At 54.4% G+C, this 15,629-nt stretch overlaps 1 protein-coding gene across 1 annotated transcript; it reads right to left on the minus strand.

Moving 5' to 3' along the window:
• Window positions 1-2,527: 2,527 nt before the first annotated feature.
• Window positions 2,528-10,829, minus strand: LOC311530246 (C-type lectin domain family 2 member D-like; the record flags this gene model as incomplete). Its single annotated transcript, XM_084646710.1, has 5 exons — window positions 2,528-3,575; window positions 5,223-5,326; window positions 6,079-6,266; window positions 8,820-8,918; window positions 10,808-10,829. 5 exons carry the CDS (start codon window positions 10,827-10,829, stop codon window positions 3,422-3,424), a joined length of 567 nt encoding a protein of 188 aa, XP_084502836.1. The 3' UTR covers window positions 2,528-3,421.
• Window positions 10,830-15,629: the final 4,800 nt, after the last annotated feature.

Raw genomic sequence — 15,629 nt, forward strand, 5'->3', positions numbered from 1 at the left:
AAACCAGCTGTAACTTACTGCCCATTCTCCCCTTATATGGCTCATGATATCTGGTGTTTTTCTTAAAACCCCAGCTCCTAGAGTCCTGTCAGCAGGCCAGAATCTCAGTTCTCATGGTTTTCTTAGGGAGGGCAGACAAAACAAAGTCTTTAACCCTTGCAGAGCATGCTAGAAACCATGACCGCCAAAGGCTCGCAAACCAGGAAATAAAAAACTCTGCATTTAGTATTTTAAGTCTCATGATTTTTAAGTGGGTCTCACAGTTTTGAGGCCCGACTCATTTTGAACTCTTGCGTTTATCAATACAGAAATTATCTAACCCCTCTCTCTCTCTCTCTCTCTCTCTGTCACACACACGCGCATCACTTAGTCTTGCACACCTGCTGTGGGCGCTGACTCCCTGGGCGCAGGAAGAGGGGGCGCGAGGGTGAGGCCTTGGGGGAAGGGGCAGAGTGGGGATGGGGCCATGGGACAAATCAAACTTCCCAAGAGCCTGTCTGTGTCCAATATAGTTTTAAGGGGCTCCTACCTCCCCTCTCCTGCCATGGCTCTTAAAACCAACTGAGTATCTGAACCGTCTGCTGCCTAAGGCCCTGTGGTGAGCGGAGCTAATGCCAACCCCAGTATGGCCTGATACGGCCTGCACCCTATTTGTGAGACTAAGGGTGAGAATTTTCACCGGGAGTGGGCTCAAGACACTGCTGGGTAGCAGGCCCGGTACAGCCAACCAGAAATGCCCCCTATCATCACTGGGGTTGGGTCCAGGCGAGCAAGGAAAAGAGAGACGTCTGGTGCACCCCCCTCCTTGCATTGCAGGCTGACATACGCGGTGGAGTGTGAACTACCGCCCTGCACCGCCTCACATACTTGATTTGCCACGGCTTTCATGGGACGGTGGAGGTTGATGCTTCCCTAAACCCTCGGGATACAACTTTCCGACTCTCTTTTCCCCTCTCGCAGCCACTCACACGCTAAACCCCCTGAAAGTAGCAAACACTGAAAACCCATCGCAGGCAGCCTAGCTCCGGGCAAGCAGCAGGAATGGGACGGAAGGGCAGAAGCTCACGAGTTCTCCTCGCCCCTGGCAGAATGCCTTGTGCGGGTTGTACCTGGGGGGTGCAGGGGTGGAATGAGCCGGGGACGTGTGCCCGTTTGAGCGATTCATAGCAGGCAAACGAGGCACCTTTGGGGGAGCCTTGTCCAGGCCTGCCATGGGTCAGCTCTCTCAAACCACCACCCCTGGCAGGGCAGGCCTGACCTTCCAGCCCCCTGCAGGCCTCGCTCTCTGTGTACAGGTTTGCGATCGACACCCCCAAAGCCTCTGAGCATCCCTCGGGAGTGCTCAGCCCGTTCCACTGAGCACACGCAGAACTGTGACTCTATTCCCTCAGGCGCGGTCCACAGCAGCTTGTAAGATTCAATTCAGGCCAACCACTCTATTGAGAACCCAGCACTTAGATATACAGAAAACAGGAACGAGTTTATCATCAAAGAACAGAGATGCAAGCGAGAGTGAATAAATACTGGAAAGTAATGGTTACATAGAAAACCAAATCCTCACACTTTCTAGAGCCGGGGTTCTCACAAATTTTTGGCAGCCTCAGCATGCGGCTCTGACAATACTTAACTAACTGTAGGGAAAACAAACAAATAAATTACATGTGCATATTTACATAGGGATTTTTTGCAGACTCAATAATAAATATAAGGTACAGTTGTGTCCTATCTTTACTGGACCTAAACACAGAACAAACCAGTGCTTTGCGCAGTCTTGTCTTTTTTGTTGTTCTTTTGCTTTTTTGGTCAAAGGTGGAGGGCTGTACAACAATTCTGAACTAAATTTAAAAATCCTTTACATAAGAGAAGTCCAAATAATAATGAGAGAATGTATCTGCCAATATGTCCAAAATTTCTTTCACAGACAAAAAAACCCAATCCACCTAGCCCAGTAATAATAATAATGATAATAGGAACAACAAAATCTGAGCCGTTGCTGTTGTCTTTTCAGCTTGGTTTTTGCATCATTTAACAGCTTGCGCCTCTGAAACTCACCGTGGTAATTGGGTTCAACTTCCCTTGCACGAGTGCTGTAGGGACGTTGCACGACATACGTTTCAATTTGATGAATTTCTCTCGCACACTGCAACTTGCTCAGAAACGGAATCGGGTGGCTTCAGAAACACAGGAAACTGCCTTTCCCCCTGGTGCTGAAGTGTTCCTTTTTCTTTCTCTGTTTTGTTTTTCTTCGCAGAAGGTCCCAGAGGAGCCACCTGCTGTCACATTCAAGGTCATGTTCTGGCACTAGATTATTTGAAATACTTTCTGATACCCAGTCACATTTTTAACTCTTTCACCTCCCCGCCCCCATGAACAATCGCAACCTACCCAAACACCACACTGAGATGGCCCATAGCCACTTACAGAGCTACAGTAACATGAGATGTAAACACAGTGGTTAGAGGTCTATAAAATCATGAGTGGTGAGGAGAAAGTGACAAAGGAAAAGCTATTTGCTTGTTTCCATAACACAAGAACTAGGGGCCACCAAATGAAATTAATGGGCACCAGGTTTAAAACAAATAAAAGGAAGTTCTTCTTTACACAGCGCACAGCCAACCTGTGGAACTCCTTGCCTGAGGAGGTTGTGAAGGCTAGGACTATAACAGGGTTTAAAAGAGAACTGGATAAACTCATGGAAGTTAAGTCCATGAATGGCCATTAGCCAGGATGGGTAAGGAATGGTGCCCCTAGCCTCTGTTTGTCAGAGGGTGGAGATGGATGGCAGGAGAGAGATCACTTGATCATTGCCTGTTAGGTTCACTCCCTCTGGGGCACCTGGCATTGGCCGCTGTCGGCAGACAGGATACTGGGCTGGATGGACCTTTGCTCTGACCCAGTCTGGCCCTTCTTATGTTCTCAGCCAAAGAATACACTTTGCGACTTCGAAGAAAACCACACCGATGTAGCTCAGCTCTGCCGGCATGGTACTATGTAAAAGGGAGCGCGCATTAGGATTTATGGCATTTAGAAGGCACCTTTAATACCTAATATCTCAGCGATTGTTGGGGCACTTTGGAGGCTCTTGTGGCTGCAAAACAATCAGCTGGTGGCTGCATTTGAGAAATGCTGTTCTGGAGTCTAAACGAACAAGGCCTTCCCTTCTCTCATTTCCCCAGCGTGTGGCTGAGACTCCTTCTCATGAGATCACTCCCTCTCAGCTGCAGAGAAAAGCTTGACAATGTGACCCTGAGTTTAAAGGTTCAAAAGCAGAAGGCACATACGAAGAATCCACAGTTTAAACGAGACACACTTAATGCTTGAGGGCCCCGCTGCCTGATTTTGAGATCCTGGCCAGGCTGACGAATGGGGACTTGGCTCGTTCAAGTAGGTGTGAGTTGGATCAGTGTCACTTCTAGGAGTCTCATTTCGAGCCCCCTTCCAGTGCAGTCTCTTTTCCCATCACATACACCTCAGGTTTGCTACAGATCCACCGTCTTTCCATGTAGCACCGTGAGCTGCTGACCCCTTTCTCCTTGTTCAGATACGCGCAGTCACCTCCTCCTCTTATCTGAAACCTGCAACACAGAAGCCAGGGAGCTGCAGTCAGGCAGAGGCCAGGCATTTCACACCATTCCCAGCCAGGGGAGCCGTTCTCCACAGTGCAGGCCTGAGAGCGGAGCAGCTACTCTCCCAGCCCCTCAGGAGCAGAGCTCAGGACAGCGGGGGCTTTGCAGAACCACTGACTGTTTGTGACCCTCTATGCTGAGCAGCCCACAGGGGTACTGGAGAATGGAAAGTCCCCAGCAGGATGGAGAGAATTTCTTAGACTGATTGTCAAAAGGGACCGGTCCTCTAACAAGAGGGGTAGACCATCACCAGAATCAGACGACCGAGCAGGAAAAGCGGGGGGCAGGAGGAATCTCCCCTCCTTGAAACACATGGAGCAGAACCAAGATGACACTGAAAGAGGAAATTGCATTCAGGGGTTTCCTTTTCCATTGATCTATAACTCCTGAGCTTTCCATTGGGGATGGGGGAAAAAGAGAGTGTTGAAGAAGTTCCTTTGTGAAAGCATGAGTGCCCTGTTTGTAACCCTCCCGTGACCCTCCCAGAGTTCCTCTGGAGTGGAGGGTGGAGCTCTAGGGACAACATGCCTCTCGGGAGGTTTGGGAGGGTTCAGACCTGGTTTTGGGTCCTACAGCAGCTGATCTGCAGGGTCCCACCTCCTAAGGAGGGAACCAGACAGGGAGTCTGTACCCCAGGAGAGGGCCACAGAGGCCCGAACTCAGGACAGTGTCTGGTGGCTATTCAGATCCAGTGAGGCTGGAAGCAGGTGGGATCCAAAGGTTGGGTCCAATACAGCAGAATGGGGACTGTCCATTGGGGAGCCCTGACCCAGCGCCATAACAGCCTGAGTTTTCAAAGTACTGAAGTAAACCAGACCAGGGAAGTGGGGGGTCTCCATCCCCCTCTAATGGCTGGCCTGCATAAGAGCTTTATCAATCAGGGGGGGTTTCAGTTAAAGAAGTGGATTCTTTCGCTCCTATGGCAGAGGCTCATGCTTCTAGTGCTGAATTCCGGGGTTCAAACCCTGCTCCAGGCTCAAGGTTTTGTGATCACACTTGGAGCCCACTGAAACCCATTGCGGGGTGTTGGCTGGGCAGCCATCATTACTGTACCCCGTTCCCGTGGGAGCCCCAGGCGTCCAGCACCTGTGAACCGCAGGCTCCTTTAACATCGGTGCCTTGCTGCGGATTCAGAGGCCTCACCAGCCAAGTCACTCAAACCTGCCGGCTGCAATCCCCAGCGGGACCTGCACCTGCCATGCACTGCTCGGCATGCTGCCCTCTCTAGCGGCCACTGTTAACCTGAGCTCCTGCTGTCTCCTTTCCCCAGGGGGGGGTCAGACACCCCAGGGACCTTGCTGAAGAGGGCTGGGGGAGAACAGCGAGTGTCCCAGCTGAAATCCCAGCGCGCTGCGAGGGCATCTCCGGCTATGGCGGGCTCTGTCTCTGGCCCAGCACCGTGCTGCGGGGAGGAGCCGAGAGTTCAGGGACACGCCGGCTCCCATCGGTCTCCGATACACGCAGGACGCGAACGGACCAGGGTCGTGTCTGGTGGTTTCACTAGCACTGAATGGTGGATCTACCTGAGCTCAAACTGCTCAGACACCAGAATCCCCAAGCCCAGGGAATTAGTCCAGAGGGGTGAGAGAGACTCACAGGTGGTTGAATTTGGTGCTGTTGGCCCATGTCCAGGGCTGACCCTGCTCCCTCCGGAGGCCGATCCAGTGGTCATAGACACCCTTATGGCGCAGCAGGAACGCCTTAAAGAAAGCTGAGGGACAGCAGGTATCAGCCCCACTCCCATGCTTCCCCCACCGCCCCTCCAGGGCTCTGTGCTGCAGAGAATCCCAGTCGCATATTGAAGGGCGCTCAGTTTATTTTCGGGGGGGGGGGATTTTCCCCTCCCTCTTGCAAAGCACAAGACCACCCGGGCAGTCTTAACCCTCCCACCGCACACAGCAGCCCGGCCCCAGTGCTCCCAGTCACCCACACCCCAGGTCCCCCTGGGCTGGGGGCAGCTGCTGGGTCTGAACTCTCTGCAGAGACGTCTCTTCTCACAGATCAGCCCCCGCTCACCACACCAAGGCAGGAGGAGGGAGCGAGTCAAGCTGAAGTGGGAGGGGTCAATGTGAGAGGATCCCCTCCTCCCCCGCCTCCTCAGCTGGCTGCTCCTTTCCCATCCCCACAACAGGAGCACTGGCTGGGTTCTCGGTCCCTCTCCAGCAGCCAGCAGGCCAGGAGATGCCTGAGCCAGCCCTGCCCTAGGCAGAAGCTGTCTCCCTATTTGGGGAGCGGGGAGCGGAGAATGGGCAATCCCTGTGATCACACACTGACAGTAGGGCCCTGGGCCCAGCCAGGGCTGGGATTCAGATCCTGGAAGTTCATTCACTCCGGCCTCCCAGCACGGGAGGGGTCAGAGCTGCTCCTCACCCCGCAGGGGCAGAGCCCAGGTCCTACTGCAGCACCCGCAGCTGAGCCAAGGCCAGTGTCTGGCAATTCGAGAGTCTCTCACCATTTCCTGCTCACTGTCGATCCCAGCCAGGGAGGCACCTGGTGCAGAGCAGCGGCTCTGGCTGTCGGTCCAGCTCCCTTCCCTCTCGGAGAAATAGTAGCGTTTCCCTCGGTATCCGACCCAGCTGTCTGGGCACGAGGGTCCAGCAGGGGGGCACAGATCAGCTGATGAAAGCTTAGATGCCAGCACTGAGAATGAGACAGTCACACGGAGGGTAAGAGTTGCACCTAGAATTGGGCATTTGACTGGTACAAAAATTGGTCAATTGACCAGTCAAATGTGTCAGATAGTGGTCAGATATTTTAAAATACTAAATTTAGCAGAACAGTAACTAAAAAGAGCAAGACGTCATTGTCTCCAGTAGGTTTAGCTTTAGATAGATACGGATCTACCTAATTTTTTTTAAAAAATGTACTTCACTGACAGGTTTCAGAGTAACAGCCGTGTTAGTCTGTATTCGCAAAAAGAAAAGGAGTACGTGTGGCATCTTAGAGACTAACCAATTTATTTGAGCATGAGCTTTCGTGAGCTACAGCTCACTTCATCGGATGCATATTCCACGGTATGCATCCGATGAAGTGAGCTGTAGCTCACGAAAGCTCATGCTCAAATAAATTGGTTAGTCTCTAAGGTGCCACAAGTACTCCTGTACTTCATTGAGTTATTTTAACTCAGAAAAAAAAGGCAAAACACTGAAACCAAGTTCTGAAAAACACCAGTGAGGCTCCAAGGCGCAATCCGAAAGGCAGGCTTACTCCTACCCCCAGGGCTCTCGCTGGAGCATTTGATTGCAGCCAAACAGGCAGTCAATTGACCGGCTTGCCAAGCCTACTGGGATCCCCAGCTGGGGCTGGTCCAGGGCAATCAGACACAGGGGGACAGAGGTGTTTGTCACAATAAATTTGCCTGGCAAGAAGGATTCCAGGGACACTCCCAGCCTGGGAGGGACTGACACAGCTCAGAGCATTTCACCCCAGGCACAAGATCAACAGCTGGACCTTCAACCTCGCAACAAACAGCAGGTGAACAACTGAGAAGAACGTGGGAACTTTCACTCAGGGACATGAAAGCCACAAGGGGGTGCCAGAAACCACAGCCATGGGAAGTGACCTGTTGCACTGTGGGCCAGGAATGATGTAACTTTATTCACCTCCTACCTGCAGACTTTTCTTTCCCCAAACACAGCAGCAAGAAAGGCACTTTCTGGAAGCCCTCACGGCAGTGTAACCCTTTCAGAGCCATGAAAGAGCAGCAGGGGGGTCACCCATAAGTGACACCAAAGAGGATTTGAAAGGCCTGTCTAGTTGAGAGGAGTCGGACTCAAACCCCTCCAGATATTTTTGACCACATCACTTTTCTTTGCACCACAGTAACTCGGTAGCTGGTTTTCAAGCCTTCCCATGTGGTTGGCGCTCAGCGTGGAACAGACACTCTGAGTCGGGAAGAGTTAGGAAACGTGGCAGCGGTGATCAGAAAACGAGCATGTGTTCAACTCACTCACAAGGCATGTCTGACCCTGTAGATTTAACTGTCCAGTGCACGGTAGCCCACACCCCTCCCCTACTGAACTGAGCAGAGAAGTCAGTGACTAACAGTTGATGGCACAGGCTGTCTCCACCATCCATCTCCAGGTCAGATGCCACATGTTCTGCAGAGCTCCCTGCACCTGCAGGTGTGTAACCAACCCTAAGCTCACAGATTCCCACCTTACACAGTGAGAGCCAATGCTGCCCATTGCAACAGCCTGCCATTACAGCAGGGAGCTGGGATTCAGGGCCCATCTGTATCCGAGCAATCTGCACCAGTATAATCACAGTGACGCAGTGACATCAGGGCAAACACCTCCTGAAGATGCGCTGGAGCAGTGCGGCTCGCTCTGGTAACTTCCTGCAGCGAACTGCACCAAGGCAAGCTGCTTTGTGCACCAGTGCGGTGCGTCTCCTTTAGCGGTTTGCCCCAATTCAACTGCACGGATGTCATGACATCGGCACAGAGGATTCCTAATGCAGACAGACCTGGATTCAATCCCCTCTGCCAGCTGCTAAACCCTCCTGGGGCCCAGTGATCGGATCCCAGGGCAGTAGAGAAATCTCACCCCCAACAGCCTCCAGCACGCCCTGCCCCAGACGACGGGGGGATACAGCAGGGTTCATGTTCACGGCAAACAGAAGCCCTCTGCACGAGCACACGCTGTCTGGGCAGCCCGGGGGAGTGAATGGTGCTAAGGGACCCTTCATGGCCACGCTCAGCGATTGGTGGGTTTCCACACTGCGCTGGTGGAGGGGTCTAGACTGAGCTCTACGGCTCCTTTCAATAACACGGCAGCACCTGCCGCCCGGCCACAGGCGTGACCTGAAGATCCAGGAAGGCCAGGCTGGTAACACAGGGAAGGCAAAGGGCTCAGGGTTGCACTGCACACTGTCCCACTGGACACCCTGGTCAGGGACTGCTTCACGGCGCGTGGCAAAGGTGACTTGGGTCCAAAGTGCTCAGAGATGGGCTGGGGGGGGGGGGGGGCTAATGTCAGTCAGATCGTCCCGACACAGAGAGTGCCCAGGTGCAGGGGTCTGGGAGGGAGCAGGAGGAGGGTCGGGGAGGAACATCCCCCAGGAATCCTCTGTCCCAGGGGCAGAAGCCAGACAGGCCGGGAGGAGAGAGGGACCGTGGCAGGTCACGGGGAATGGGATGCACGGAGATTGTAGATGGAGGGGAAGGGAGCAGGGCGGAAGCTGGGAACTCACCTGCCAGAGCAATGATGGCAGCGATCAAAGCAGACGATACAACTCTCAGTGCAACCAGAACTCCACAGGTTGGGCTTTTCTTGCAGTTACAATGAGGTTCTGAAACAGAAAGACCCGTCAGGCAGGGCTGGGAGGACACGTCTCACTGACAGCACCAGGGCTGGAGCTGCCCTGGAACATGCACCGTTCTTGTCTAGTTTTTGTAAAGCTGTCCAACACCACTTTCTACAAACCATTACCCTCTGATCCCACTGAGGGTTTCCAAAAGTTAGTGCCTGTCTCACCCTCTCAACTTGCAAGGTCTCGTGCAGGCAAAGGGAAGCTGCTCCCAGATCTGGAGCTGCATTCGCATGTCCTGAGGGCTGTCCTGCACCATGGTCACCATGGGCAGGTAGGTCATCAACCTCCATCTCTGTCCCAGATGCAGGATGGCCTTTGGTTCCTGCTCCCTCAGGCACCTGGAGATGCTTAAATAGAAGTGGGGTTGGCAGAACAGGAGAATACCCCATGAGGTTAAGAAATGGCAGTGAGAGCCTTTTCCCGCCCTGGGAGATTACGGTGTCCCTCTGTGGGGACTCCCTTCCTGGCAGACGCTAGTGAGCTATTGAAAGAGCTCAGCCTGTTTAGATTATAAAAAAGATCGGGAGGTGACATCATTGAAGTGTTGAAGTGACTTCATGGAGAGAAAATATCGGGTATTAAAGGGCTCATTAATCTAGCAGAGAAAAGCATAACAAGACCCAGTGGCTGGAAACTCAAAAGAGACCAATTCATATGAGAAAGAGGGCACACATATTCAACCGTGAGGATGAATCACCAAAGGAACAAACTAGAAAGGGAAGTGGTGGGAATTCCCCAGCTCTTGATGTCTTCTAATGAAGACTAGATGCCTTTCTGGAAGGTGTGTAGTCAAAAACTAGCTCCTATGCTCTACAGAAGGCATGTGATATGCAGGGGGTCAGAAGACATGCTCTAATTGTCTCTTCTGTCCATAAAGTCTGCTAATTTATGAAAAACTGAGCGTAGCACAGGGAGAAGTTTTACTTCTGATGTTTTACTGTGTTCGGCTTGAGCCCACAATGAACGCTCATTGAGAGGGGTGATCCAGGGGAAGCAGCTCAAACATCCAATGTGGCTGGACAGGGGCAGGACATCAGCACTGCAGCAGAGGGGTGGGTGTGGCAGTGACATCACAAGGGCCTTTGGCAGGACCTCAGCCTATTGGACAAAGGTGGTGGGGAGGCGATGACCTCACAGAGAGATCTTGACATCAGCCAGGCAGGACAGGGGAGCAGGACAGGGGCAACCTCGGAGATCCCTGTGGCTTTGCTTCAGCACGTCTCCTTCTCGAGGTCTCTCCTGGAGGACTGAGAGAGAATTCACTTGCACGTACGTGAGCGCAAGGAGGACCCTCTTCGGAGTTTTCTCCTTTTCTTTTTGTGGTTTTGCTCGAAAACAGACCTCCCTGTAGAGAAGGTAAGAGCCTCGGAGAGGTTTGGAACCTGTTCAGTCTGATCCATCAGGTGCCGGCTGATTTTTAGGAAAGGAAAACATTAGCTTGTGGGGGCAGTATTTTATTTCCGACCTAGGACTTTGTCCCTTAGAATTACTGGGGACATTGGGGTTTCTCCTTTTTGTTTTCCCTTTTCCTCTGTCCCTCCTACCTTTCTCTTCTTGCTTCCTTTCTCCTTTTCCTCTGTTCTCCTCCCACCACCAGGAGCTCTGTGTGTGGAGAGGAGGCTGGGGGGGGGGGGGTTGTGGGAGGCCCTCACAGAGAGGTGAGACTGGACTAGTGCTCCGAGAGTGATCCCCTTGGTGGTGACCAGGGCCATTCTTTGGGCTATTTGATGAGAACCCTTAGCCTCCCACTCCTCAAAGTATCAACCTTGATTGGCTGAGGAGGGGGCTATTGACAGGGAGGAAACTCTGGTCTTTGTTGTTCTCTTTTATGACCAAGCAAATAAGTCACAACCAGTTAGATGTCTGACCAATGTTGACGCTGCTCTCCATTCATTGTCTCGGAGCAGTTCATGATCCTCTCGAACATTCCAATTCTTCTGAAATAATTGCTGAATAATTACTAGGAACAATTGTTGGTCTGTAGCTCATTTGAGAGCAACTCTGCTACTGACTGGTTGCATCAGCTAAGAGAAGTCCCCGCTCCTTTCTCAGCCTTCGTTTCTCCTTCTGTCAAGTACAAATAACAATCCTCTCCCACCTACCTCACCATGGGTGGATGCTGGGGATGCACTGAAGAGTGTCACTTGGAGCAGTGCAGACTAGGGGGTGTCCTATCACACTGAGCCATAGCAGATTATGACCTAATATTCAATCTCATTTCTATTTTATTGTTTTGAAATTGTGAAGAGCAGCAACTACTTAGCTCAGACTGAAGCATCTCATCTAATTTTCTAGAGCATAGTGTCTCCCCTTTGTGTACGACGAGACAGTTTAATGCACTGTGACGGAGAGGAGATGCTCTTGTTTTGCAAACAAATATTTTTGCAGAGAATTTTCATCCTACTTGTTATGCTTTCAAGAAACAAAGTGGTTTCGTCTGAATGGATTTTCTGACAGAAAACGGTTTCCATGCAAATGTTCACACCTTATTTCCTGGATTTTATCACTGCCTCCGGGGGGGTTGTTGTCTGTTAGAACAGGAGTCAAGACTGTTGTGATCTCTTTCTGGCTCTGTGACCGCTTTGCTGTGTGACACCTTGGGTAGGTCCAATGGGAACAGGGTCAATTCTCTAACTCCAGGCAGCAGGGAGCCTGGGTGAGATAAGGGATGTTAAGGCCATCTGCGAAGGAGAAAGGAATGTTTCCAGGTGCTGAATGTCAAGAACTCTAAACTTTGCTAAAATGGCTAGTCTCGAGAAACAAGAACTAGTTGGGGCCAAACTTTAACCATTGTCTTTTTTAAAGCCCATTCAGGGATGTGAGTCCCAGAGAGCCATAGAGAGGGGGAGCAACTTGCCCAAAGTCCCACAGATCAAGAGGCAGCAATGGAAGCAGGAGTGACCCTCCCTCTCAAAGTCAGGGGGACCAGCCATTAGGGCCTGGTTGCAATTGCCAGCTGTGGGAGGGAGTGTGCGGCAGTGGTTAGTGAAGGGGTCCATCCATGGCTCTGACACTCAATGTGACCCTGAGCTGGTAGGTGACGCCCGTTTGCTATCAGTCGGGTTGAGGTCCCATCGCTACAGCCCAGCAGGGTTGGGAGGCTCCAGGAAGGTGGGTAAAGTGCTGGGATGTCAGGATCCTGGAGGCGCTGTCACCTCCGCCCTAGGGCAGTGTTCGGCACCTCCCTGCTGCTGGCTGAGTTTCTCCGTCCCTTGGCAATCAGACAGACTCTTGTTTTTACAGCCAGTCGATCGCCCTCGTGTCATCACCCTGCCTGCTGGCTGGGCAGGGAAACTCCTGAGGTCACCACCCTCTCCAGCCTGCCTTGGGCTTGGAGAGTGAGGAGGAGGGCAACGGACGTCTGCTGACCCTGAACATCCGCTATCCATCACACCATCACTGAGAGCAAGTGAGTGGCATTCAGGTTCCTCGGTGTCTTCCCCTGTCTGTCTGGGGAGAGGCAGAAACAGGGGGAGAGACTATCTCCAAAGGGGGATTTCATTTGCAAACAGCCCCCAAGAGCCCCTCACTCTTAGGCCAGGCAGGGGCTTCTTCAGAGCCGTCTCCAGTGTGTTTGGAAAGGTTCCAGCAAAGGGGCTCCCAGCCCTTCCCTTGTGGGACACTGTTCCCCAGGCTGAGGGTCTCTAAGCTGGGCCAGACCCTGTGAGCTGCTGAGCCTGGAAATCAATGGGGAACGAGGAGGGCTCTGGTCTTCCTGTGCTTACGGTCTTTGTGACTTTGATGTGGAGAATGGTTTCCCAGGAGAAGTCCGGGCTCCTGGGTTCTGTTCCTTCTCTAGCCTGGGCGGGAGAGTGGCCTGGGACGACAGGAGGGGGCTGCTTGTCCAGAGTAACCGATGGTCTTTGGGACTGACCCCATTGCTGGAAAAGGATGAGACTTCCTGGCTATTGCAGCAGCAGGGATTATGAGGGGAAAGGTTGGGAGCAGATCATGCAATGAACTCCTGCCCGTGTGTGTAGATGGCACTCCCTGCACTCCTGTGGGGGCAGAGGGTGCGGCTGTGGTTGGAGCAGGGAGGAGGAGGGACGGAAAAGGCCCAGGAGTGAAAGGCTGCCTTGAGCCCAGACTCACCCCTGCTCCCCGCTCGATTCCAGGATGGCCAGGCTCCTGCGGATGTTGCGGAGGAAGGCTCTGCAGGTGGCCCCAGAGCCTGAGGGAAGCAGCTGCCGTCTTCCCAAGGGGCAGAGCAAGCCCTGCGTCCCCGCTGGCGGGGAAGCAGGTCCCGTCCAGGCCAGACGGCGGAAGTGCCCGGCCTTCTGGAAAAGGACCCCGGCTCCCGGCGCAGGCGCCGAGCTGGGAGAGGCCCCGACCAGGCCCCAGTGGAGCTTGGCCAGGCTGCGGTTTGGCAGACAGGACCCAGCCCAGGAGGGGCGCCGGGCAGGGTGGCTCTGGGGCTGGTTGTGTGGGCAGCAGCGGCCCCAGGAGCCCAGCCCTCCTTCCCATCAGGAGGCCTCGCCCTGCCCGGTCTCTGAGGACCTTCCAGCCCCCGCCGGCCAGGAGGGGGAAGGTCCCTGTCCCAGCACCGGCAGCTCAGCCTGGGACAGCGGCAGCACCTGGGCCTCTGGCAGCAGCCAGGCCGACGGGCGCCACTGCTTTGTTCCAGGTGAGGAGCCAGGCTGGGCTCCGGGAGGGCTGAGGACGGGATGTGAACACCCTGGGCCCAGACACTCTCCCAGGGGTACGGGGGGGGGTTCCCAGCCCAGATGTCTGGCCTGAGCCCCGCGAACCCCACGGACAGCAGCAGCCGTCACACAGCTGCCCCTTCCGCACGGGGACCTGGGGGTGGGGGCGTGAAGAGCTGCTGCCACTCTGGTCCTTGCTGCTCCGGGCGGGGGGAACAGGCACCTCCCCTGGAGTCCTGGGCAGGGGAGGGGGGCTCTGCTCTGGGCTTCTGCAACTGTTGGGGGCTGAAGGCATCCCTGAGAGGGGGGTTTGGGTCCTGATCTGCCCTGGGGGCCTGAGGTGGGAAGGGGGGTCTTGAATCCTGCTCTGCCCACCACTCCCCTGTCCTTCCCTCCCTGGTGCAGGGACCCCCCTGGATTCAGAGCAGGAGGAAGGGGTGGACATGTCCAAAGATGAAGCTGCTCTCAAGGTCATCCGAGAGCAGCTCCAGTGCAGAGATAAGGTACAAATGTTCCCCACCTGGGCTGCAACCAAGATTGCCCTGTTCCTTCCCAGCATCCCCACCCCCTGCCGAGGGTCTTGTCCCTCCTGATCCACCACCCCTAATGGGGCCCTTTTACATCCATTATGTGGGACCCCCAAGATGGGGGTGTTTATCCCACAACAGCCAAAGTCATCTCCCGCCACAGGCACTGTCCCAGTTCCTGATCCTGCTTGCGTAGGAGTGGTGGGGGATTTGGAGAATAGGTGGGTCCCCACAATCCCCCATTGAGGCCTGAGCCCTGGAGCTGGTGTGGGTAGGGCAGGAAGGTCCCTCGCTAACAGGTTCTCTCTCGCTATACCCCACTCCTGGTGGGTCCAGGATGAGGGGCAGCAGCTCCTGTTCCTTCAGGCCATCTACCCCGCATGTCTGGCTGCACGGGAGAGAGGGGAGGACACGCTGGAGCCGCGCTGCTGCAAGGTGGCTGTGGTGAAGAGGATCGTAGTGAGTGAGACACGCCATACGGCAGCTGGAGGGAGGGGGGGAATTGTGGGGCTGGGGGGCAGCTGAGAGTGGGGGACAAGGAATCTCATGGTCCCAGCTCAGTCGTCGGGATGGGGCTGAATGGGGGCAGTTTTGACAGGGAGGAGGAGAGAAGGGGATTGGGAGTGAGCTGGGCAGGAATCCGGGAAGGGGGCAAGTCGGATGGGCAGGAAGGAATCGGGGGAGCGGGAGGTGGTGGGGGATCCTTCTGGCCATGTGGGGCACTGGCTGTGTCATCTCCTCCCTGGGAGGTGTCAGTCGGGCCTGAATCTCACATGCTCCTTTGTCTCCTTTGCGTCTCACAGGAGCTCATCGAGGAGCTTCCCGATGACTCGTCACCCAGCGCCGTCCTCGCCCACTCCCTGGCTGCAGTGGGCAACCTCTGGTACCGAAACAGCCCCACCCCCCCAGCTCCCCTCACCCCAGTGCTGCTCAGGCCCAAGGCTGGGAGTCACCGTCACTGTCCCTCCCAGGTCACCTCCAAAGAGTGGCGCCTCTGGCAGAGATGGTGGGGTGGGAAGTGTCACTCTCTCCTGGTGGGGCTCTTCTTTTCACTCCCATAACATGACAGGGGCCTTGGGGAGGGGCTCATTCCCGGGCTCAGATACAGGAGGGGCAGCAGGCTCCGGGGAACAGGAGCTATTCCTGTCCTGCCACTGTCTGTCTGGGACGCCTTGGCCTTGTCATTCCCAAGCTCAGTGTCTCAGTTTCCATTCTCGCCAGCCTGTGCCTCTATCCCTGTGGGTTGGTGTCTGTGTTGGCGACAGTCCCACCCCCGTACTGCACAGTCTAATACCAGCTCCTCTCTCTTGCCAGCACCATGAAACCTGCCCTGGAGCCAGCCCTAGAGACCCACCTCTTGCGAGCTGCCCTTCACTCCTTCTTCACCCTGGGCACGGAGAAGGACACCACCGACATCCAGGTACCTCCTCCTCCTCCATCCTCTTACTTTTCCAGAGTGGTCCTTGGTCCCTGCTCCCTTGATTCACTGGAGCTCCAGATTTAGGGGTGGGGTAGCAGAG

Source organism: Lepidochelys olivacea, assembly GCF_965140295.1.
Source record: "Lepidochelys olivacea isolate rLepOli2 genome assembly, chromosome: 14".
NCBI classification, from domain to species: Eukaryota; Metazoa; Chordata; order Testudines; family Cheloniidae; genus Lepidochelys; species Lepidochelys olivacea.